Raw genomic sequence first — 24095 nt, forward strand, 5'->3', positions numbered from 1 at the left:
ATATCTTCTTCCCCCTGGTGGGTGAGGCTGGACTAGAGCCTTATGCAGGTTTCCTGGCAGGAGGAGTTAGTGCCTGTCCAATGCTGGGTGAGGCTTGGTCCTGGTCCTCTGTGGGTAGGGCCATCTCTAGGGTCGTGTCTAGAGGGGGGTTCAAGGCTCAGGAAGTCTGCTGATGGGTTGGGCTGTGTTCCCACCCAGTATGCTGTTTGGCCTGAGGCTTCCCAGCACTTAAGCCTTTAGGCTGTTTGCCGGGGCTAGGTCTTGGTGCTAATGTCCCAAGCAAGATGTCAGCCTCTGGGAAAGCTCACGTAGATGAGCACTCCCAGAATGTCTGCCACAAGATTTCATGGCCCCAGGGTGAGCCACAGCCATCCCCTATGTCCCCAGGAGACCCTCCAAACCAGTAGGCAGGTCTGGCCCAGGTTTGTATGAAATCACTGCCTCTGTTTCCCCCCGTCCTGTGGGGCTCCTGGAGCTAAGTCCTGCTAGTCTTCAAAACCAGATGTCCTGAGGTCTCCTCCTCCCAATGCCAGGACCTCAGGCTGGGGAGCCTGACATGGGGCTCAGAACTCTCACTCCTGTGGGAGGGGCCCTGCAACTTAATTGTTCTTCAGCTTGTAGGTCGCCCACCCCAGTGGGGCTTTGGCCCGATTACATTGTGATCACACCCTTCATGCCGTTCCACTGTGGTTCCATCTTTATGTTTCCAGTTGAAATATCTTTTTTGCTAGGTCCCAGTTTTTTTGTTTTGTTTTATTTTGTTTTGTTGGTTTATTTTTTTGATGGTTGTTTAGCAGACAGTTGTGGTTTTGTTGTAGTCAGGAGGAGAGGTGAGCTCTGGATCCTACTACTCCACCATCTTGACCTCTAACCTCCATATATTTTTTATTTTTAATGTAGTACACGATACTTATTTTTCAGAAAAGAATACATTAGGTACTAATTCGTTTTAAATAATAGCAGCTGCTATTATATATTCAATGTTTTGTCTTCTAAAACTTGATATCTTTGTTCCTCCAGCTAATAGACCTCCCACCATAATTGCTACAAGCCTCACCACATCAATCCCTCCTTCTTCCACAGTGGCTGCAGGCAATTCAATATCAAACACTCCTCCTTCTTCCACAGGGGCTGCCGGCACCACGGCATCGAGCCCTCCTCCTCCCACCACGGGGGCTGCCGGCACCACGGCATCGAGCCCTCCTCCTCCCATCACGGGGGCTGCGGGCACCACAGCATCGAGCCCTCCTACTCCCTCCACGGGGGCTCAGAGCACCACGGCGGCTACAGTCACGCCGGCATCGAGCCCACCTACACCCTCTACAGGTACTCAGAGCACCACTGCATCAAGCCCTCCTCCTTCCTCTACGGGCGCTCAGAGCACCACGGCGGCTGCAGGCACCACGGCATCAAGCTCTCCTACTCCCTCCACGGCGGCTCAGAGCACCACGGCAGCTGCAGCTACCACGGCATCGAGCCCTGCTACTCCCTCCACGGTGGCTCAGAGCACCACGGCGGCTGTAGGCACCACGGCATCGAGCCCTGCTTCTCCCTCCACGGTGGCTCAGAGCACCACTGCGGCTGTAGGCACCACGGCATCGAGCCCTGCTACTCCCTCCACGGTAGCTCAGAGCACCACGGTGGCTGTAGGCACCACGGCATCGAGCCCTCCTCCTCCCACCACGGCGGCTGCGGGCACCACGGCATCCAGCCCTCCTCCTCCCACCACGGGGGCTGCGGGCACCACGGCATCGAGCCCTCCTCCTCCCACCACGGGGGCTGCGGGCACCACTGTCACGAAAGGTAATTTCATAGGGACTCTTCCTTCAGTGACTTGGGGCAGCAGCACTTCATCAGAGACCAACAGCCCAAACCCTGGTCCCACAGGTTAAGAGCAATTCCAGGAAAGACTCCTCAGTGAGGAGTCACAGCACTGTGATGGATGGTAGGTAAGTGTGTTCTCATGTAGTAGGGAAGTGCTTGTGAAGTGACTCAAGGTTTCCTTGGATACGAAACTCTAGAGTTAAAAAGTCTGCAGTCACAAAGACTAAGAGCGATGGCAGAGATGCTACAAGGTTGCCTGTAGGTCTATTCTGTTTTCCTTTCCTCCAGCAATTTGCCAGATGGGGAATATTTTTATGAACTTGGACTTCAGAAAAGCTGCTTTTCCAGCTTCTGTCTTCCTAGGAGATTTTTGGAAATAGTTTCAGCTTCTCTGAGAAAGTCAGGTCCTAATAAGCACTGACTCTCCAGCCCCACTGGTCTAGATCCCTGGTCTCCTGAAGGAAGGAGTCAGTGCTACCCCGGTTCCTGACCAAGTGCTATTGAGAAATATGACATTGCAAAAGTAGCTGATCACAATTTGGAATTTGAGGGATAAAAAGCCAAACCACAGCAGTGCTCAGTCCTCGTCCTAGACGTGAGCAGAGCCATGGTCCAGAGGATGGGTGTTTGGGGGTACTAAGAGAGGACAATTGACCTCAAGCCAAAGTTACTGAAACAGAAACCACTTGCCTCATTTCCCAAAACTTGGTCTAGAGCAACGGTCAGCAAGTTTTATCAGTGAAGGCAAACTAGTAAATATTTTAGGTTTTGTGGGCCACAATGAGGTCTCTGTTACAGCCACTAAGCTCTACCATTTTAATATCAAAGCAGCTGTAGACAATATATAAATGAATGTGCCTGACTGTGTACCAATAAACCTTTAGAAGAAAAACAGAAGACTGGCCACTATTGGCTCCTGAGTGAGAGTTTGCCAGCCCCTGGTCTAAAAGAATCCTCAAACCTTTGCGTAAAGGGTCTAGATAAACTGTTATTCTCAGAAAGGGAAACTGAGGCCCAGTGAGGGCGGCAAGTTGCCCAAAGTCAAAAAACAATTGATGTCTCCCTACGCTTACTTCTTTGGCTTCCCTAATGTTCTTGGATAGATCTAAGATATGGATGATTAAGCAAATGGAGGCAGAGCATGTGTCACAACCAGATTCCCAGTCTTCTTTCATGACAGGAGGAGCCACTCTGAAGGCAGCTACACAAATCCCGTGATCAGGAAAAGCAGCTTTTCTATGCCATTTCTGCCCTCCCCCCCCCCCCCCCCGAGTAAGGCAATCTGTGTTCTGGCCCTACACTCACTAACTGTGGGGTGCAGGGCGAATCATTTCTCTCTTGGCCTCTACTTGCTCATCTGTAATCAGGTGTGATTGAACTAAATAGCCTCCCAAATCCCTTTCACACTGTAACATCATGTGACTTTATTCCCAGACACAGAAGAGCTAACAAGTCTGTCCTTTATTGCCAGGAAGAAAGCATGCAGGGAGTTGTCTGTCCAGTGTGTCCAGAAGGGAGCTGCACTCAGTTTCTTCCCTAGGATTTTCCAAATTATCCTTGCAGCATGGCTGAGGCTTATTTAAAAAGCTATTTACTTTCCTTAGAATATTGATTTACACCTGGTTGGAGGGGAGAGCCTTACATTGTTTATGAGACACTGCATTATGCCTCCTGTGTTGCATGGAGCCTGATTTTTCTTCACTCTTAAAAAAATTCTTTTTAGATAGACTTTACTTTTTAGAGCAGTTTTAGACTCACAGCCGAATTGAGAGGAAGGTACAGAGATTTCCTGTATTCCTTGCTCCTATGCCTGCATAGCCTCCCTCATTATTAACATCCCTCACCAGAGGGTACAGTTGTGACAACTGATGAATCTGCACTGACAAATCATAGTTGCCCCAAGTCCAGTTCACATGAGGGTTTACTGCTGGTGTTGTATATTCTATAGGTTTGGATGAATGTAGAAGATGTGTATCCATAATTATGGTTTCATAAAGGTTATGTTCATAAAGACTTTCCTAACAATCCCCTGTGCTCTGCCTATTCACCGCTCCCTTCCAGCTAACCCCTGGCAATCACTGGCCTTTTTTACTGTTGCCATAGTTTTTCCTTTTTCAGAGTGTCATGTAGTTGGATTCACACAGTATGTGGCCTTTTCAGATTGGCTTCTTTCACTGAATAATATGCATTTAACATTTCGCTATGTCTTTTCGAGACTGAACACTGAATAATTTTCCATTGTGTGGCTGTACCACAGTTTGTTTATCCACTCACCTACTAATGGACATCTTGGTTGCTTCCAAGTTGTGGTGATTTTGAATAAAACTGCTATCAGTGTACAGGTTTATGAGCGGATGTGAGTTGTGGTAAATACAAAGTTAATATTTAGTATTTACCTTGGGTGAGTACTAAGGTCGGCACTTGCTGGGTCACATGGTAAGAGTACATCTAGTTTGGTAAGAAACTGCCAACCTATCTTCCAAAGTGGCTGTACCATTTAACATTCCTGCCAATATAAGAGTTCCTCACCAGCACTATTTTATTTTTCATTTTTAAATAAAACTACATTAGGTCCAGAGTTATGGAAAAAGAAGCTTAAATTTAATTAAAGTAAAAGAATAAAAGTATATGCAGTAAAAATTAAATCTCCTTCCCATCTTAAACCCCTAGGATACAGGACCCCAGTTTCTTTCCCCAGAGGCAGCTTCTGTGGCCAGCTGCTTGTGTTTGGGCAAATACAAACATATACACTTGTATGTTTGTATGTAGTCCCCTCCTTTATCATAAAACAAAGCATGTTATTTCTAGATACATGCCCAGGAGTGGAATTGCTGAATCATATAGTTGTTCTGTTTTTAGTTTTACCATATGATCCAGCAATTCCCCTCCTGGGTATATAGCTGGAAAAAACAAAAACACTTATTCAAAAAGATGCAAGGACCCCAATATTCATAGCTGCATTATTTACAACAGCCAAGACATGGAAGCAACCCAAGTGCCCATCAACAGCTGATTGGATAAAGATGTGAGAGAGAGATATATACACACACATACACACATATATATATTTATAAAATGCATGATATAGATACATTATGTATTATACATATACATTATATATTTTATATATATACACATACACAATGGAATATTACTCAGCCATAAAAAGAATGAAATTCTGCCATTTGCAGCAATGTCGATGGACTTGGAGGGCATTATATTAAGTGAAATAAGTCAGACAGAGAAAGACAACTGCTGTATGATATCACTTATATGTGGAATCTAAAAAATAATGCAAATGATGCATATACAAAACAAAAACAAACTCACAGATATAGAAAACAAACTTGTGGTTAACAAAAGGGAGACGGACAAATTAGGGGTATGGGATTATCAGATGCAAACTACTATCTATAAAATAGATAAGCAACTAGGATATATGATATAGCATAGGGAATTATAGCCATTATCTTATAATAACTTATAATGTAGTATAATCTACAAAAATCCTGAATCACCGTAGTGTACATTTGAAATTATAATATTGTAAATCAACTGTACTTCAATAAGAAAAGAGACCATGTTGTACACATTGTAGCTTATACACAGCTTTTTCTTAAGAGCAGTGATTTTCACCTATAGGATCATGTGAATCTTAAGACAGCTCTGAAGGTTGTCAGTCACATGATCTATTCTGAAATCAAAGCTCAGAATCATTTCAGTGGACAGAGATGAAGAAAGTGGCTAGCCAAGACCACCGTTTGGCCAGTGACCTATCTTCCCTTCTCGGGTCCCATCAGTTCTACAGAGATAGGAAGGATGCTGCACCTGGCCTCGTCTTGGAGTCCTGGCCAGTGGTGCAGAGACCACTGTAACATTCTTCTCACCATTTATTCAGGTCATCCACTCAGAAAGCCAGAGGGTGGAGTGTCCCCGCATTGCTTGCTCTTGGAATGTTCACTGAGTTAATCCACATTGTTCCCTTACTATCCCTTTCCTTTCTTCCTGGGTCTGTATGCCATGATGCTAACCAGAATAGAATAGCTTCTTTTTGGAGCGTCCTGCCTGGTCTTCCCTGTAATTGAGCTATTCACATCTTCCTGAAAAAATACGATGCTTTCTCTAAAATGGTTGTGGGAGCCCTACCTAGTGCTGGAGGACCAGACGTCAAGGTTCTGGAGGATCCTTGAGGTCCAACATATTTCCGTACTCCTTGCAGTTAGAAGACTGCTACCCCTCTCTGAGCAGACTCTTACCCACCAAACTCTGACCTTTACTGTTGACAAGCGCTTGGCTCCAGAATTTTAGCAACAAACTTCCTAGAGACGTAAGAAAATATGTATTTGTTTCTAGCTGTTCTAAGAGGGTACCATGGAATAGCACAGCTAAGGAACAGAAAGTGCCTGGGAGGGAGGCATGAAGGTTTAAAAGTATGTTTCTGGGTGTTATTTGTTGTCAATCTATGGATTTTTAATCTCTTTCTACTCCATTGCAGGTCCCACCAACCCTTGCCAAGAGGATTCCTGTAAGGGTGGTTCTTCGTGTGTGAGTCTGAATGATACATTTTTCTGCCTGTGTCCAGAAGGGCAATACTATAACTCTTCCACATGCAGTAAAGGTGAGTGACAAGGGATGAACCATGTAGACCTGCACCTCAGACCTAAATGGAATAGAAAACTTAAGATGATGGTGAAAAGAGCCTCCAGAATTCTAAAGGTAGAGGCAAATTTGGAGGCCACAAAGCCCCACCAAGTAGAGAAAAGGCACCTGTCTTTATCTCACTGGGACCTAGTGGGAGAGGAAATGGACCGAGTCAGACCTGGGAGCTAGTCCTGAAGGTACAGGAGTGCATGTGTCCCTTCACCTCACAGTTCAAGGAACGGTGCCATGGGGTCAAAATGAGAATGAGAGGTGCTGAAGTCCCTGACAAAGTACAAAGGCTGCATAAACACAGGGTGGTGCTGCTCCGTGGCTGCTCTGATACAGAATAAGGCCGTATGCCTAAAACCACTCAGCCAGACAAGCCGGGCTACTTCGGCTCTGACCTTGGTCCTGTTCTGTGTTGTCTATAGGATTTGCTTCTTCCAAACACCAAACCCTATTTTTGGAGACTTAAGAGCTTCTCAGCTCTGGAAACGGACTTTAGGAGCAAATCAGCACTACACTTTTTTGGTTAGACCAGCTGACTGCTATGAAAGTCCAAGGCTGTTTACTGATTTATAAATGTGGATCTGTTTTCTGAATGAGAAATACCCTTCCTTCCCAGAGCAGACCAACTCTATAGGACATGAATGAACTGTACTGGCCACAGGGATTAGAGATATACCAAAACGCAGAAGGATGTCCTATCTTAAGCACTAATAATCTCATTTCTGAGGGTGCACTCTAAGTAAATGACCTCCAAAATAGAAAGCTCTGTATATGAAGACGTTCACTGCAAGCTTTTTTTCCCTTTTAAATAATTAAAAGCACTAAAAAAAATCAATGGAGGGAACATGTATTTCATAGAATACTATATAGCATTTAGAATGATAGTTACAAAGCCTAAGTAATAATTTGGAAAAATGTTTATTATGTAATAATAAGTAAAGAAGACTCATGATATATATTGGAGCTATAATGATGTAAACCAGGCACAGAAAAAAAACAGAGCTGGGAGAAATAGGGGGTAATGTTTTTCGTCTTCCCATACTTCCAGTAGTATCTTCATAAGTTTAGAATTTTTTTACAATAATCTATGTTTTAAACAAAATGGAAATGGCCCTTTTTACATTAAGTATCACAGAAATATTCTGCTTGAATTTCAGGAAAGATATTCCCTGGTACAATTACATTCAAAACATCAAATATAGAGGACTTGAAAGATGAAAATTCTGTGGCCTATCAAAAATTACATTTTGAAATTACTGAATTTGTAAGTATTTTCCAACTGTCTTTTCCATACAGATATTCTTTATTCTAACACTGACTATTCTCTCTCTAACTAGAGAATGACATTCAGGTGGTTCACATGGGTGTGGCTGTACCAGTGGTTCAAACAGAGAAATGCACCCTTATTGGCTGGTAAACAGTAACTGTCCCCAGCTCCTGGGTGTCACTGCTTCCTGGTTGCCCGGCTCCTCCTCTGGGGCCCTGGTCCCCGCACCCCTGCCCCTACACCTGGCAGCCATGCCATACTCATTCTTACAGAGGCTATTAAAATATTTTTAAATGGACAGATAAATGTAATGATGCTTTAAAATAAATTATTTTCATAGTCTTGAAGAGAAAAAAAATTAAAGATATTTTTCTTTTTACAATCAAATTTGCACATTTTCCTGTGCTTGTCTGGCTTTTTTAACATCTGGAAGAGGAACTCCATCTGACTTAACATCCGTTATTTCATTTTCCCATGTTCAAAAATGTCAAAATGAACAATAGCTTCGTTTCATTTTGATTACTGTGAGTAAGAATGTCAACATGGAGAGATGGAGATCTTCATTCTGGACCAGCTGCTGTCAGATCTGGAAGGTCTTAGGGCCTCCGGCCAGTATTTCTCAAAGTTTGGTTTTGAAGAAGAAAATGTTAGCTTGTAAATACATCTTAGAATTCTAGTAAGATGTTAAAAATTAAAATCTTACTCTATGTCAGTGTCTTTCAATTTGAAATTATATCATTACAAAGAGTTTTACGCAGCGCTCGACTGTAAACGTGAAAAATTATTATCCAAGTGATTTACAGATGGTACAGACAGAGTGAGTGCTTACAAGCAAACAGCCGGTGCCAGGCACTGTGAGCAATGCCCGGGTGCCCCGGGCTTGCCCTGCCCCTTTGCTGCACCACCTGTGCACCAGGGGCCAGCTGGCCGGACTTAGCCTCTCACCCTGGGTCTACATTCCAAATCCCCGCTTGCATGATACGTGCTACATTGAGGACAGTAACACCAGTGTGTTCCTGCTTCCAGGGAACCCCTGATGGTCTTGTGTGGCTTTACCAATCTCTGGCCACTGTGGCCACTGCACTTCCCAACTTGCTCTGAGTACGAGTGTCCAAAACCCCCTCTGGCTACAGGCCTAGGCCCCGGGCTTCAGAGTCTAGTTCAGTGACTTGATCTCAGGCAGGTCTCGATGATCCTGGGGAAGCAGGAAGGGCTAGAGCACTCTTGTAATTTCTAAGAGGCTATCAATCTGAAAGGGAAGCACCAAAACTCCTTTGCAACAACTAGAGGTGGGGAAAGAGAGACATTTACTTTCTTCCAGGTCCACTTAGCAGACTCTATAGCCAGGGCAGTGCCAGCTCAGGCCCTGAGACGTCTCCCAGGGTCCTTTTTGTCCCCAGATAGATTCAAAGGGACAGTCTGCACAGGGTTTTGAAGTTTCCCTACTGCTGCTGTACCTGGCATTTTATGCATAATATTTCTAGTTCTCAAAATCGCCACATGGGGGAGACGGTGCTGTGGAACTGTTCTGCAGGTGAGGTGGGTAGTCAAGGATCAGGAAGGCTGAGTAACTGGCTGAAGGTCGCCCAGCTGATGAGTGAGGACGGAGTTGGGGGATGTGAACCCAGACCTGCCTGACCACAGAGCTGCTTCTCCTTCCCTGCTGGCTCTGCTGTGCAGTGGAAGCCGGCAGGCCTGTTTGGATAACTCCTGCCCTCCTGCCCAGCCTTGCAGCCCTTCTGCTGAAGAGGTGCATATCCCCAAATCCTCAAAGGGTGGCATGAAGAGGGAAAAATGGAAACCCTTTTCCAATGGCAGATGCTAATTTTGCAATCTCTTCTTTGAGATTAAGGAAAACGAAATTAAATGGGCAGTGGTCAGTAGGGGAGATGATGGAAACTTGGAGGTCATTCAGTGAACTTTTTTCAAGTAGATACCTGGGGCCCTGATGGTTTACAGAAATACCAGCCCTTCCTAATATTTAAAAGAATTGAAAAGGAATCTGACATATTCCAGATATAAGGCTGCCCAGAATAAGGAGAGCATCAAATTTATTTGGATTTGACTAGAATGAAAGAGAAATGTTCTAACATCTTTCTAAGTGACATTGGTTGCCAAGATCTTTTAAAATGTAGGGCCCCCGTGGGAGAAAAATAATAAAATTCTTGGATTCTAAAACAGTTGCACCAACCTAGTTCAACACTCATGTAATAAACATGGAGACTGGGGCCCAAAAAGGAGAAGACACGTCCAAGGTCATGACTTTCACATTTAATTCCCTCAGTCATCAGTCAGCTGGTGTGGGTGTTTCCTGGGGGCTGCCTGGTGCTGGGCGCTGTGGGACGAGGATAGGGGTGAGCAGGCGGGAGGGGGGTTGTGTCATAAGAAAGAGAAAATGAATCTCATTTGTGTCATCAAAGAACTTATGTTCTAATTGGGACCCCCATCCCCTCACCCCTGCCAGAGTCCCAGCTTTACCTCTGGCCACGTCTGTATAAATTTCTAGAGTTGTCTCTGCTCCTGGGACACAACTCGAGCCTAGCAAGATCTACCTGTGCTGGAGCCCCTTCCAGCGCACAAAGCCACGATCCTTTACTCCCCCTCCTCGTCTACACCTGCGGCCTTGGGTGGTGGAAATTACTGCTATCTCACACTTCCCAGTCAGACAGCGAGGTTCAAAGAAAGCTGACAGGGGGAGAAAGGTGGCACTTGAGCCCACTCCGCTCTGAGCCCCGCCACCTCTGAAGGCCGGCCCGGGCTGCCGCTCCCTCTGCGCTGCCGCTCGCTCCGCGCCCTGGCCCCGCACCACCCGCTGAAGTGCTGGAAGGCTGCTCTCCTTTGTGCCGCTCGCTCTGCTTCTCTGCAGCCTGGAGGGAGTTTCTCTGAACGCCCAGGGTAGATCATACTCTCTGTGGTGCTCCCCTCACTCAAGTTCATGGTGTAGCCCCCATTGGCTCTCAGGCTGGTTCTGCCCACCTTGGTCATCTCCGTGTTCCTGGCCTGACGCCCTGGGAAGGCAGGCAATTATGTGTTCCTGGATAAATGATGAGTGTATGAAGTTTGCATACACGTAAGTGTAACAGACTTGCAGAACTTCACCGTGGCTTTGATAAGACAAAACTGAAGTTAGTCAGCTGATTTTTAAGAGAGTGATCATTGATTAGACTGAGTGCTTTAGGTTTCCTGCTTTTTCCTGGGTAGCTCTGAATTATATCAGAATCTTACTATTTCAAAGCAACACTTACTGAAAGGTGTTAGAGCGTATGTAAAGAATAAATAATTTGCTGTATTATTTGTATAAATGAGTTTAGAAATGGACTTATGCTAAAACATAGATACAATATCACATTTCCCCCCTCTTTGTAGTTATTAAATCTGTACTTTTCCTCCACAGTTTAAAAAGGCATTTAACAATTCTGATTACGGACAGACTGTAATTGTTAAAATAAGGTAAGTTTGCTGTGGACTGAAGGGGAACTTTGGAAGCAGGTGTGTGTATGCCTATCTTCCCATCTTCTCTGGCATTCCCCGTGAGGCACTGAGGCCCTAGGGTGGCGAGTCACATGTCAGGAAGAGCACTCACTGCAGAGGGCCCAGCCTCTGATGTCACACTGAGCCATGCCTGGGTGCGCAGGGTGTAGCCTGGGGACAGCAAGATGCTGCCTGTGATTGGCGACACAGCAGTGTGCACACGTGACATCACCAGTCATCAGTTTGTTTGGTTTGATCCCTTGGCTACAAACCATGTTCCTTCCAGGGGGCCAGGAGCAGAATGAGTGGCTCACGGCTGTCTCTTCCCTCATGGGGGGAATGAGCAGAGAGGAGTTCCCCAGGCACACACCTGGCCACTGAAGGGCCCGTCCTGAGCTCTTTCTTCAGGAAGAACAGGCATTCAGTGAGCATATGAATATTCAATGACCAGGGTTACGTGCTACTAAGGAACCCAAAGAGGCAGAGGAGCCTCAAAAAGTCAGTGATTCCATCTCGGCCTTCTCTGAAGCATGCTGACACACAAGTGCAGCAGGCCGGGGAAAGGCAGCTCTAAGGTGAACCGAGTCATGCAGAAAAAGCAGCCCTAATGTATTTGTATTTTATGGTTTTACTACCTCATCTATCTTTATAAGCTTTGTCAAATCCATACTGGAAAAATGTACAATATATACATTCATATATATAAATTCAGAGAAGACCTCCTAAAGCTGGTGCGTTTTGATCTTGGCGGTGAACAAGGGTCCCATGTGATTGGTGGCCAGGACAGCAGGCAGCCAATAGGAGGCCCAGGGCAAGTGGCAGGCAGGGAGCTGAGCCCCGATGTGGAGGCTCAAAGCTGGAGGTACAGCCACCAACTGTCAGGGCATTAGGTTTGGCTTAAGGGAAAACAAGGAGTTCGTGCATCGGGATGACTGGATAAAAACAGGATCAGTGCAGTGTGGTGGGGTCAGCTAAATCCACACTCGAATCCTGGCCTTGGCACCACTTGCTGTGTGACTAGGCAGGTGATTTAACCTCTCTAAATTTTTATTACTTCATCTGTACAACTGGGATAATCCAATCAACTTTTGAAACCCCGGGAGGAGCAAATGAGATACCCTTGGGAAGATTCCCTGTGCAAAGTGCCTGGAACAGAGTCAGTTTCAACACGTTAGTTCCCGTCTGTTGCCCGTCCAGAATAACAGGCCCTGCAAGTGTGAGGGAGAGCTGGCCCCACAAGGTCATCTGGGGGTTCCCTGATGCTCTGGCACTCCCGTCATTCCCAAGAAGTTACTGAAAGGGAGCCAGCGGTGTTTGGAGGCAACCCCTCACCTGTGAGCTCAGTGTCCTGGGGAGAAGTGACTCCCTTCAGCTCAGGGGCCCTGCCCAGCACGTGGACCTTGGTTTCACTTTCAAAGGCATTTCTTAGACTCCAGACCAGTGCCCTTGCCTCTGATTCCCCAAGATCTTTTTATTTCCTGCCTAAATGTTGGAATGAGAAGGATCCTCAGAGTTTCTCAAACACTCGAAGCTCTGTTTGGACAGAGGAGGACACTCAGGTTCAGGGAAGCTGGGACTGGTCTTGGGCCACAGAAGACGGTGTCCTGTCCATCCTGGGTCTCGATCCCTGGGTGCTTAACTGCAAGCCGCGCTGTAGTCCTGCATTCTGCACCTCTTGTCGCGTAAGTGCGCGGCTGCTCCAGTGTTTCCTGTAAATGTTCTGTGAGTGGGACGTCTTGCCTCCTGACTTGGGGTGTGTGCTAGTAGGTTCTCTGAATCAATGAATAATGGACGGCATTTCTTCCCTAGCCCCACTGCAGAATTACACCGTGGATCTCTGGGCATCTTTCAACCGATAAAGAATTGCTTGTGTCAAGTACCCCTTTCTCACTGCCCTGTTCCTTCCACTCCCGCCTTCAAATCCTACTATGAGCAAATTACTGTAGGAAACTTTTAATTAGAATTGGAAGCCCATTTTTCCTTTTGGAATCCCTTTTTATGGGATGATTCCTAAAAAGCAGAATTTGGTTCATGTTCGGTTTTTCTTGATTGTTCTGCAGAACCCACATGGCGGTGAACATTTCCCAAGCAGGCTGGCTATGTTTTCAAGCTTCTGTGTTTATTCAGATGTCAAAAGAGAATACAGGAAAATAATTAGACAGGAAAAATAGATCCTGAGTCTTAAAAAAAAACACGGACACTAATCAGAGAGGGAAGCAGGTTTTAACAGTCGTTTCTCTCTCTCTCTCTCTCTCAGTGGTTGTGTGACTTGATTCCTTTTGGATAATGAAACAGAACTTGGCACAGCTGTTCTTAGGGCCCCAAATTGCAGCGCTGATTCGAGAGAGAGGCCCTTACGATGTCCTGGTCGTAGGAGGACTTAGTGTCTGGGGATGTGATGTGGGGCTGTATGCTGATGCTTCCCCCAGCCCCACCCTCCTTGGGATCAGTTCTTCTCTGGGTCCTATGTGCCCAGGCCCAATCTGCATGCACTTTGAACTGCCTGCTGGCTTCCTGGGCCTTTTCTGGGAAAGACCCAGACTCTGTGTGGTGGATTACTGCTCTCTCTGTGCACAGGGAGGAACACACACCCATCTGTCTCTCTCAAAGCACAAGTCTGAGATTTTACAGGTTGTTAAGAAATGTACTCCTGATTTTCTGCAGAAAGTGACACTTTCCTATTTCAGATGCAACTTCTACTTCTGGTTCACTCCGGGCTCCTAGATGCTAAACAAGTTTGTCCACAATGTTTTTACGTACCTTCCAGCAGGACCTTATTGTAGCCATAGATTTCCTCTGAATGCACATCGAATAGAGATCTCTGGGCTATGAACTGCCATCTTACTGCAACCCCAGGTCTCCCTATGTGGGCCTCAACTGTGGATTTAGAACAGTGGGTCGGGACTAGTGCTGGGAGATTTGAGAGTCTGGGAGGTCTGAAGACCTATTTGTTGAAGCTTAAGTTCAATTCATCAAGTAATGATTTCATTTCAGTCTTAGGACATCTGCAGCAAGATCTGAATTGCGTGCTGGTGACAAGGATGTTGACGTAGAAGTAGTAAACATCTTTAAGGAAACTACAGAACTAAATGAGACTACAGTATCTAATGCAATTACAAAAGCAATTGAAGACAATGCAGATGTCTTTACAGGATATACTGGTAAGTATCAAATAATTTTATTCCACATTTACCTGAAGACCTATCTAGGTTTTCATAAACTTTGCTATTATTTGTGTGAAGGGGGCCAGAAGAACTGGGTAATTGAATCCACAGACATCTGTCCTTTGACGTCCACAGACGAGTTTCCTTTGCACCGTCCTTTCTTCCTCCCTCCCTTTCCTCTCTCACGTGGCTTCTGCTCCTTGCTAACCGTCTCCTAAGTCAAAAAATGGACTAGTTTGTCCCTCTGCTTGGAAGGTAGTCTTGGACAAATAGCCTCTGGACATGGAAAGATGAAGAAGGAGAAAAAAGAGGGCTCTCTACCAAGTTAGAGCTTTCCAAATGCTCACAGAAAGTTTTACTTATACTGGCTCTCCTCTAGGCAGACACACAAGCCCACAGCAGAGCTGTGACTGTTCATTTCTGCTGTGTTACAAACACCCCAAACTTAGTGGCCTAAAACAACCACCATTTATTTATTACCGCACCGTGATTCTCTGGGTCAGAATGTGGGCTGAGTTCAGCTGGGCACTTCTGCTGACCTAGGTGGAGCTTGGCTGCTCTCTGCTGGGCTATCTTAGGCATCTGCCGTTAGCTGCTGGGTGGGCCTCCTGGGGACCAGTTGATCTCAGATGATTCAGCGGGATGGTTAGTCTCTGCTCCACGTGGTCTCTCATCCCCCAGCAGGTTAGTCCCAAAGAGTTTCAAGAGCAGCAAGAGGGCAAGTTTCAATACACAGGTGTTTCTCACTTTCTGCTTATGTTAGATTTACAACTGTCCTCAGTTCACATGACCAAACACAGTGTGCCCGGTGCTGCTAGGGGCGTGGATACAGGAAGGCAGGAGTAAACTGGTACTATGACTGCAACCAGCACAGCCGTCCTCAGGAGGTCCTCCCCTCAGAGGGAGCTGTTAGGGCCGGCTGGCCTGCGGGAAGTTCTTTATAACTGGTTCTCCCTGTGGCAACCAAATCCAAAGGCTTCTGCTGAGGAACAATTTCGCTGACTTCTCTGTAGCCTCTGACACTGCTCCCTCCCTGTCCTGAAGTCCTTTTCTCTCTGGGCCTCCCCCCACCTTCCCTTGACCCCTGCCCGCCTCCCTCATCTTCATTTTTGATCCTTCCAAGACTCCTCTTTTCGTCTCTTGAATGTTTGCTTTTTGATGTTTGGAACCTCCATGGCCTAGTTTGCAAAATTTATTTCTCTTTTTGAAAATATAAAGAAATCCTGGTCATTGATCTTTTTCCGGCACCTTCTCTCTCTCTCTCTCTCTTATCTTTTTTTCAAGATTCCACAAAGATTCTCACTGTTCTCTCAGGACCTGGAATATAAATGCTCTGGAATAAAATACTTAAACTTTTGTCAGGAATGATGGGGGCTGCTCTGCTCTGTGTTCTTTCCGGGGACTTCAGTTCCCTTAGCCATGTCCATTCAACTCTTTTCCATCCAAGTATTACTTCCTGGTGGAAGAGACACACACCCCTTCACTGATTTACCCATTTTTCATGTTTAACCCTTTGCTCTGTGTCATTGGACTCTTGCTGTTGTTTTGGGTTTTGCTTGTGGCAAACTTGAGCTCATTTGGGACTCTAGACTGTGTCACATGTTTAATATTCCATCTTTGGTTCCAGGACCTTCTTTTCATATTTTGTTTCTGTCTCTCATCTGAGAGCTTCTGTGCAAACCATGCCAGTTTCTTAAGTTACAGACACTCTCCCACTGTATTTTTTTTCTAAATCTATTGGGATCACTTGCAGCTGCACAGTTACAATCACATTTTCAGAACTTCTTACCTTCTCTTCTACTTTCATCTTCCAGAGTCTCGTGCCGTGGACCTACACCTTGTCCTTTCTGAACATGTCAACATTTACTCTAAGTCACACTCCTCTTTCTGGCTGTCACGTGATCCTTGTCTTCCGAGAGACCCATCACTTCTGCCTGCCGATAAATTTCTCCTTGGGGTCAGAATTTGGCTGAGGGTAGCAATTCATGCAGTCAGAACCTCTCCCCCGGAAGGTGAAATTATCAGCAGGGCAAGACAGAACCTTATCCTACGCTCTGCTTTGGGCTAGATGAGATCTCCAGCAAGTGCGAGGAAGTTGAGGGTTCCCATCAGCATGGGGACTGACCGCTCAGAGTGGATACTAGATGAAAATAACCATTGTACCCTTCAGGACATAGTTGAGTACCCTTTGCCGTGCTCTCATTTGGTTCTACTTGGCTCTGAGCTCTGGCCAACTTCAAACCGTTCAGCCTCAGACTGAGAAATGCTCTTCTTTACCAGCTGCTCTCAGCATCTCCCCACTCTGAGACCAGGCACGTACTCTGAGATACATTAGCAAATACCACATGGTGCCAGCTCGAGGTGGCCACAGGAGCATGAACCGCCCAGCAAACGGACGTGAGAGTGCCAAACTTCTGGAGAAAAACAGCTTCTCCTGCTCTCTTGCTCCTGCTGCAAAGACAGATTCTTCTGTGTCAAAAGCTGTAGAATCTCTTTCTCTAAGCTTTTAATTGGAGGCATTTTCAAAGGGCAGGTGATGAAGGAAGGTCAGGTATGGATTTGGGGTGTTTAGAAGAGAGTGAGCACGTATCTGCTCTACCTGCTCCTATCCCCTCCCCATCATCCATCCTCACATTCCCCTGTTTATCCCTAATGCCTTCCGCTCTGCTTCTAGACTAACGTACTTACCAGATTGCTTCCTCCTGCCATGCTTCTGGTCAAAATCGACCAATGATTTTCAGGCTTATATGATAAACATCAATGTCCTTAGCCTTGTGTTCAAACCCTGCTCTACCTGTGAATGAACAAAACAACGATTATTTGCTGAGTGGACACTTGCATTTCCATGATCTCATTCAATTCTCGCAACAATCACACGAAACAAGAATCATTAGCCTTAGTTCATAGATGGAGGGAACGTGGACCCACCACCAATGAAATAATTGAACAGGAAGCCCACAGCCAATCAATGGCAGAGCTGAGAAATCCTGACGTTCCCTCCTCACCTCTCTGCCTCTCTTCTGCCCACGTACAACTCCGTCACTCCCGGACAACAATCCTTCACTTCTTTTCATGCCTCACTTACTGCACTTCGACAGATTTTGTCTCTCCTTTGACTGTTCATATCTTCCCCATCTTTCAGCACTTGGCCCAGTACCCACCTCCTCCACAATGTGACCTTTAGCTACCCGAGCCCCTGAGTTCCCACTGTTCCTAAGGCTGCTGCTGGATGTGACAGTCATGTAACTCTACAAAGATGGGGCCTGAAACTTACACAGCTACTGTGTCCCCTGTGGAATCCAGCAAAGAGCCAGGTGCAAAAGAGGTCTTGAAATTGAACATAACTGTACTGCACTGGATTGAATTAATTTGAATTGAGTAATATAGGATATAGATATAGAAGAAATGATTGGGGACTTGAATTTTAGAGTCTCAGGTCTTTATTTGTTAAATTCCAAACCTATTAAAAAGCAATTACCACAACAATTGAGTGAGTGCTTTACAAGTCACCTTATCCATACTGTCTTCCTAATTCATCTTTGAATTCTGTGTGCCTCTCAGAGCAAGACCGGTGTGACTACTATGGTTGTGAGAAGAAGAATGACCAGGACAACTGCTCCAGTGGTTTACTGTGTCAGTGCAAACAGGGGCTGGTGAGGCCCAACCCGCAGGTCCCCATGTGTGTCGGTAAGGGCTCCCTTGGTTCTAAATGTCCCTCTCCTCTCTCCTTATACATTTTCAAAATACAGACTGTCCTGCTCAAGTTCCCATGTGCATTTCAGAGTCTAAGGAGTGGGAATGTTGGCTGTAGACCTACGGACCTGGGTGGGGCCTTGGCTGAGAGCCGGTGAGGAGAGCCTTGTGCAGCTTCACAGGGGGCACATTACGTGCAGACCACTGAGCACTTCCTTTTACCTAGAAAGAGCAATGTGAAAAACACTGTATTCTGTGACATGTCACTTTGGATAGGAGGAGGTTGTGTCTGAAAATTACCCAGAAATCACTCTGTTTTGCAGCCTTCGGTCCAACCTGCGATGACACCTGCAACGCAGAGAACAAGCGGCAATGTTTAGTGAGGAGCAGCACGAGCGCGGACTGCGTGTGCCTGCCGGGCTACCGGGAGGACAGTCATGGGGCCTGTCAACCGTAAGAGAAGACACTGCTTTTTCATCTTGCCGTAGCTGAGGCTGAGCGAAAAGGATAGAGCTTGTAACAGATGTATGAGTTTAGGGTCAGGGTGTTGGCTCCTGCCAAAAGCTGGTAGGTACAGAGCATCATGACCATGACTGTCATCATCACTATCGTCATCATAACCATCGTCGTTACCACCACCACCACCAACCACCCAACACCACCTCTATCCCTGCCACCACTATCACCACCACCACCATCATCACCACCATTACACCACCATCATCACCACCATCACCACCATCACCACCATCACCATCACAATCACCGCTACACTACCATCATCACCATCATCACCATCATCACCACTACCACCATCATCACCATCAGCAGCAGCAGCAGCAGCTTTTGAACATCCTCTGTGTGCTAGGAACCACACTAGGTAATTCTTCTCACACAACAGCACTGTGCCCATTTTCAGGTGAGGAACCCGAAGCTCAAAGAATATAAATAACGTGCCCCACCTCACCGGGCAGCAAATATTCAGCAGGGCCAGGTAGGCCCACAGCCCGAGGGGGTCCTGCTATGCTCCGTGCCTCTCAGGCTCAGCCTCCCCTGAATTGCTGAATCCTCCTGGCGCTCACAGCATGAGCATTGATGGTAGCAAATGGAAGCACGTGGGATTGTGTGCCCCCCTCAACCTTCCCGGTTTAACTGGGAAGACGGGGAGGGTAAGAAAGAAATGAAGAAAAGGAGATGGAACAGGGAGGATAAACAAAGAGATGCAAGGACCATACGGAGGTTGGGTGGGAGGTCTGGCCTGCTCCCACAAGGCTCTTTACCACGGTTTCCTGCTCCTTGTGTTTCAGGTGTGCATTTGGCTACAGCGGAGTCGGCTGTAAAGACAGTGAGTAGAAAAGTCTTGCTCTGTTATTCAATAACTGAGATACAAACCTTGACCACATTCAGAATCTGTCCAGTGCCCCAAGTCTCGGGCCTGTTTCTCAAAGACACAGAAAACCTGCCTGTGTTTGTCTTCTGGGTCAGGCCATCCCATGCCCACCCTTAGTCTCGGGCAGGGCCCCTCTGCTGTGGGAAATCAGAGAAGTCAGTCCAGCACGTGGGCTGCTGCCTCTGGACTTGCCCCAGGCCAAGAAGGGAGTCCCAACCTTATGTTTCCTTCCTACAGTAGCTTAAATACAACTTGTCTGCTGCTAGAAAGGATCCAAGGCCAGTGTTTTCCAAAAATGTGTGCTCATGGGAGAGCAGAACTAGAAAACAGACGTTAAATATTCAAATCTTTTCTGCCTGAGAGTGATTTCTTAGTTTGCATGTGTTGTTGCAAATTCAGTTGCTTAGTTCTTTCCCACCAGTTGGGGTCAATACTAACTTTATATGTTAAATGATTTTATATTTGAAATTGTATGTAATGAATTAAAAGATCAGTGATGAATGAAATACCCCTGTCAGTCTCTCAGCCAGCCACAAAGTTAGTGATGAGAAATGCTTTCAATTCCTACTATCTTTTGCTGTGAGGCTGGGTTTGCTAAATCATTTCTCCTTTCTGGGGTTTCTGTGTCCACACCTATAAAATGAGAGTTTCGGACCAGATCACCTTTGAGGGTTTTTTCCTAGACTTAATGGTTGATGGCCCCGTGAGTGAGGTTGGAGGTGATACGCAGGGCAGTCATGCAGAAGAAAAAATCCAAGTGGTTAGAGCAGCAGCGTCCAACAGACACAGCACATGAGCTGCAGAATTAATTTCAGATTTTCAAAGTGTTAAGTAAAATGTAAAAAGTAAAAAGAAATAGGTGAAAATGATTTTAATTATTTTATTTTGCTTGATATTGAACACATTATCATTTCAACAGGTTATTAATCTAGGAATTATTAATGAGATGGATTACATTTTTTTCATACTGTGTGTTTGGAATCCGCTGCACATGTTACACTTAAAGGCCAGCCCAAGGCCACTTTTCAAGGGCTCAGTAGTGCCAGACAGAGCAGATCTAGAGGAGGATGGGTGGTAATGAACTTCCAGGCTCTTCCCTCACCGGTTCCATCAGGCCATTTCCTGGATCCTCTGTTACTGGCACAGTTAACCCCCACCTGGTTCCCCTAATTTATCAGCAAGGTCAGCGATGGGCAGGCACAGGCAGCAGAGGCACGGAGGTGTGTGGACCTCAGATGAGATCCCACCCACCACGAAGCCCAACAAGGTCCTGCCACCATGGCCTCCTTTGTGTTTATGGTCTTGGTTTATCTCGCAAGGCTGTCTCTTCTGATTGAGTTCTGAAGACACAGATGGGGGTGGGTGGACAGAGGGTTAAAGGAGGTGGGCCACCCTCCATCCTGGCCCTGGAGGCATCAGAGACCACAGCCTGATTGTCCTCAGGGCCAGGACCCACTGGGAACGCATGCACCTGTGCAGTAGGCAGTGGAGGTGTGCTCGGGGGAGCCTCTCATACTCGGCTCTTTTCCCTTTCAGATATTTACCTGATCATCACCATTGTGGGCATCATTGCTGGCATCCTCATCCTCGGTTTGCTGATAGCATTGGTCATCTCAATGAGGTACAAAATGAAGTGTCCCTTTTCTGGGACACAGTGACACCGTCATTACACTCTGGTTTCCAAACTTCCAAACATGCCCAGACTTCCCTGGGCAAGAGCAGAAAAATACGGCGAGGCCTCTCTCACACCAATGACCTTTTTTTCTTACCTGAATTTTCTTCTGATTCTATAAGCTACACGTGATCATTGAAGAAAAGAGAGAAATGTGTACAGGAGCAGAATAAACACTCACCCACAAAACCTGACACCCTGCAGCCACCAACATTTTGACATACATTCTTCCAGGTTGTTTCTACCTTTTAAAATGACATACATAATTTTGTATTCTTTGTGTTTTAAAATTTTTTTCCTGAGGTTTGTTTTTGCTTAATACTGTACTGTGACAGAGCAGCCGCTCTCTGATGGCACTGAGACTCGTCTGTTAGCGTATTTGACTCCACTGATGTTGTCAGATCTAATTTTCATCAATCACTCCCCTGCCCAGGTCTTCGCACAAAAGCCAGACAACCTCAAGTGAGCCCCTGGGCTTTAGAAACATGATCTCCTCATGGCTGCTCCTCAGCGTGGTGTCTTAAGTGCTCTTCTTAAAACTTGAGTGGGGTCCATTCATTTCCAGAATGAGTAGAGAGCTCGAGTTCCCTCCATGAGCAGGGTGGAAAGCTGTTATCCAGTCCATTCTAAATGTGCCAAGTGAGGAGCCACTGTGGTAAAAAAAAACAAGCTGCTTTTTAAAAATGACATTATCTCGTATCATATTTTGGCAAAATAGGTACTTTTGCACTATAATAAGAGAGGACAAATAGAGTTTATGTTCCTAAAATATTTTTTTTTCTTCTATTCCATTTTGATACTAACTCTTCCCCAGAGACCTGCTTAACAGGATGCCAAGGTGGGAACTGAGAATAACTCCTTTTGCAGGGAGAGGGCCAGGACCCAGGGTTCTGGAGCCAGGCTGTCTCTCTCGGGACTGGCTCCTGCCCTGCGGGGCCATGGGGGGACGCTCGCCCCTGGGACAGTCCTGGTTCTCGGTTCTCCCTCCTAGTGCAGAGCCTGGCTTGCTCTTAGCTCAGCCTCAGTCTCGTGACTCTTGGGAGCAAGCCAGGAGTTATCATTTCTTGTCCATCTCAAGGGAAGGAAACCTCTCCTCCACGAATCACCTTAGACAGGAGGGCTGTCACAGGGCAGGAGCTGTACTGTGGGCTGGGCTGGCCATCACGGTCACCAGGGGGCTGGGTCTTCCTTTACGACATTCCCAGTGTCTGAGGCTCACCCTGGGATGGCCCTGTGGCCATCATAGGTGCCTCTGGCCCCACGACCCAATCTGAAGGGCAGGACTGTGTCTGGGGGCCAGAAGAAAGAAGGTCATGAGCCAGGTTCACTGGGAGCAGATGCCTCCCTCACCTGAAAGTACTTCCACTTGTCTTTGACCCCTTGAGGTCCCTGAGGGCCTGCAGCAGAACCTGGGAAACTTCGGTTCCTCCTCCTGAGACCTTTATACCTGGGACTCACTTTATTCACTGAGGTGCTTCCGTGGATAGTGACTTTGCCTGAATGAAAGTTTAGTCACAAATCATCTTTTTTCTTTGACTGTTATTATCATTTCCATAAAGAATTCAAAGACACACTTAACAATACTAACATTATTAGCAAATAGTAAATGGGATCAGTAGAATAAGACAGTAATGCTGGACCAGGATCAACGTTCTGGTTTTGATGGTTTCCTGGAGCTTATGAGTGGACTGAGGGGATCTGCATGGAATGAAGTAACGAGACACTACAGGTGACGGACATCAGGTCTGCAGCTTGTTCTTAAATGGCTCAGAAATATTAACAATGGGGGAATATGGGTGATAGATGTATGGGAGCTTCGTGTAATACTCTTTTCGTAACTTACATGTACATATGAAATTATGTCAGAATTTTTAAACATTTTTTAAAAAGAATATTAACATTTGCTTCACAGAACTTGCTACCATTGTCATATTCTAATTCCTGTTACCAATTACAGTTCAAAGAGCAAAAAGAAGAATGTGGAAGAACAGAACCTGATTGAGAACGACTTTCACAGTCTGAGACTTTATGAGACTACTGGCTTTAGCAACCTAGGAGCAGATGGGAACATCTTCCCTAAAGTCAGGGTGAACCTCCCAAAAGACGGTAGTGCTCGGAATCCCTATTCGAACTAGGGTTGTATACCCAACCCCGACTATTAGGTGAGCCTTGACGTGCTTTCTGTTTCCTTTGCTGAGTGAGATGCCCCAGGGACCTGGCTGTTGTATCATCACCAGCCCTGGCTGTCCTGTAGGCTTTTTTTTTTAATCCAAAGCTATTGTAAATAGCCACCACCTGGTCCCTAACACTGACCATGTATGTGACTTTAAACACATCGCTTAATTTCTCTGGCTGTCTATTTCCTCAGCTGTAAAAAGAGAAGCTTTAATTTAGATGCCTCTATGGTCTCTTTAAATCCGTTTCTACGGATATGACTCCAGTGGTTGTGATGACAGCTCCCAGACTGTTGCAGGAACTAGGACCTGGCTCAGGCCTAGGCAGCACTGCTGGATGTAAGCACGGTCCTGTTTACATGGACCCTTCCCATCCAGCCCACAGAAGGGCAAAGCTCCCCTCTCCTCCCCGCAGACCTCAAGGCAGCCAGATCAATTTCTGAGGCTGGTAATGCTTTATTTCCCATGGGAGGGCTTGCGATGAGACTAGCTCGTCCTCAGATGTGCATTAGATAAGCGCAGCTGGCACTGCTTAGTGCGACCCAGTGAAATGCTGAGAGGAGAAAGCCTGTCAGGGGACTCCTGCGGGGAAGAGGGACAGGACGGAAGGAAGGAGGGATGGCCCAGGAAGAGGAGGGAGCCAGAGAGGAGAGAAGACAGGGGAGGAGAGAAAGGATTTGTTTTCAAAAGGAAGAGTGGGGAGAAAGGGAAGGAGGGAGAAGTGGGGTGAGGCATCCCCAGGAGAGTAGAAAATAGGCTGAGAGAGGAGGAGACATGGGAGGTGGGGGAG

At 46.4% G+C, this 24095-nt stretch overlaps 1 protein-coding gene across 1 annotated transcript; it reads left to right on the forward strand.

The window, feature by feature from the left end:
• Nucleotides 1-284: 284 nt before the first annotated feature.
• LOC105090339 (mucin-13) lies at nucleotides 285-23287 on the forward strand. Its single transcript, XM_064476999.1, has 12 exons — nucleotides 285-357; nucleotides 1021-1326; nucleotides 6320-6442; nucleotides 7632-7738; nucleotides 11136-11191; nucleotides 12603-12605; nucleotides 14213-14373; nucleotides 17938-18063; nucleotides 18393-18522; nucleotides 19377-19414; nucleotides 20996-21080; nucleotides 23089-23287. Exons 1-12 carry the CDS (start codon nucleotides 285-287, stop codon nucleotides 23264-23266), a joined length of 1386 nt encoding a protein of 461 aa, XP_064333069.1. The 3' UTR covers nucleotides 23267-23287.
• The last annotated feature ends 808 nt before the right edge of the window (nucleotides 23288-24095 follow it).

Source organism: Camelus dromedarius, chromosome 2 (assembly GCF_036321535.1).
Source record: "Camelus dromedarius isolate mCamDro1 chromosome 2, mCamDro1.pat, whole genome shotgun sequence".
Classification (NCBI taxonomy): Eukaryota; Metazoa; Chordata; class Mammalia; order Artiodactyla; family Camelidae; genus Camelus; species Camelus dromedarius.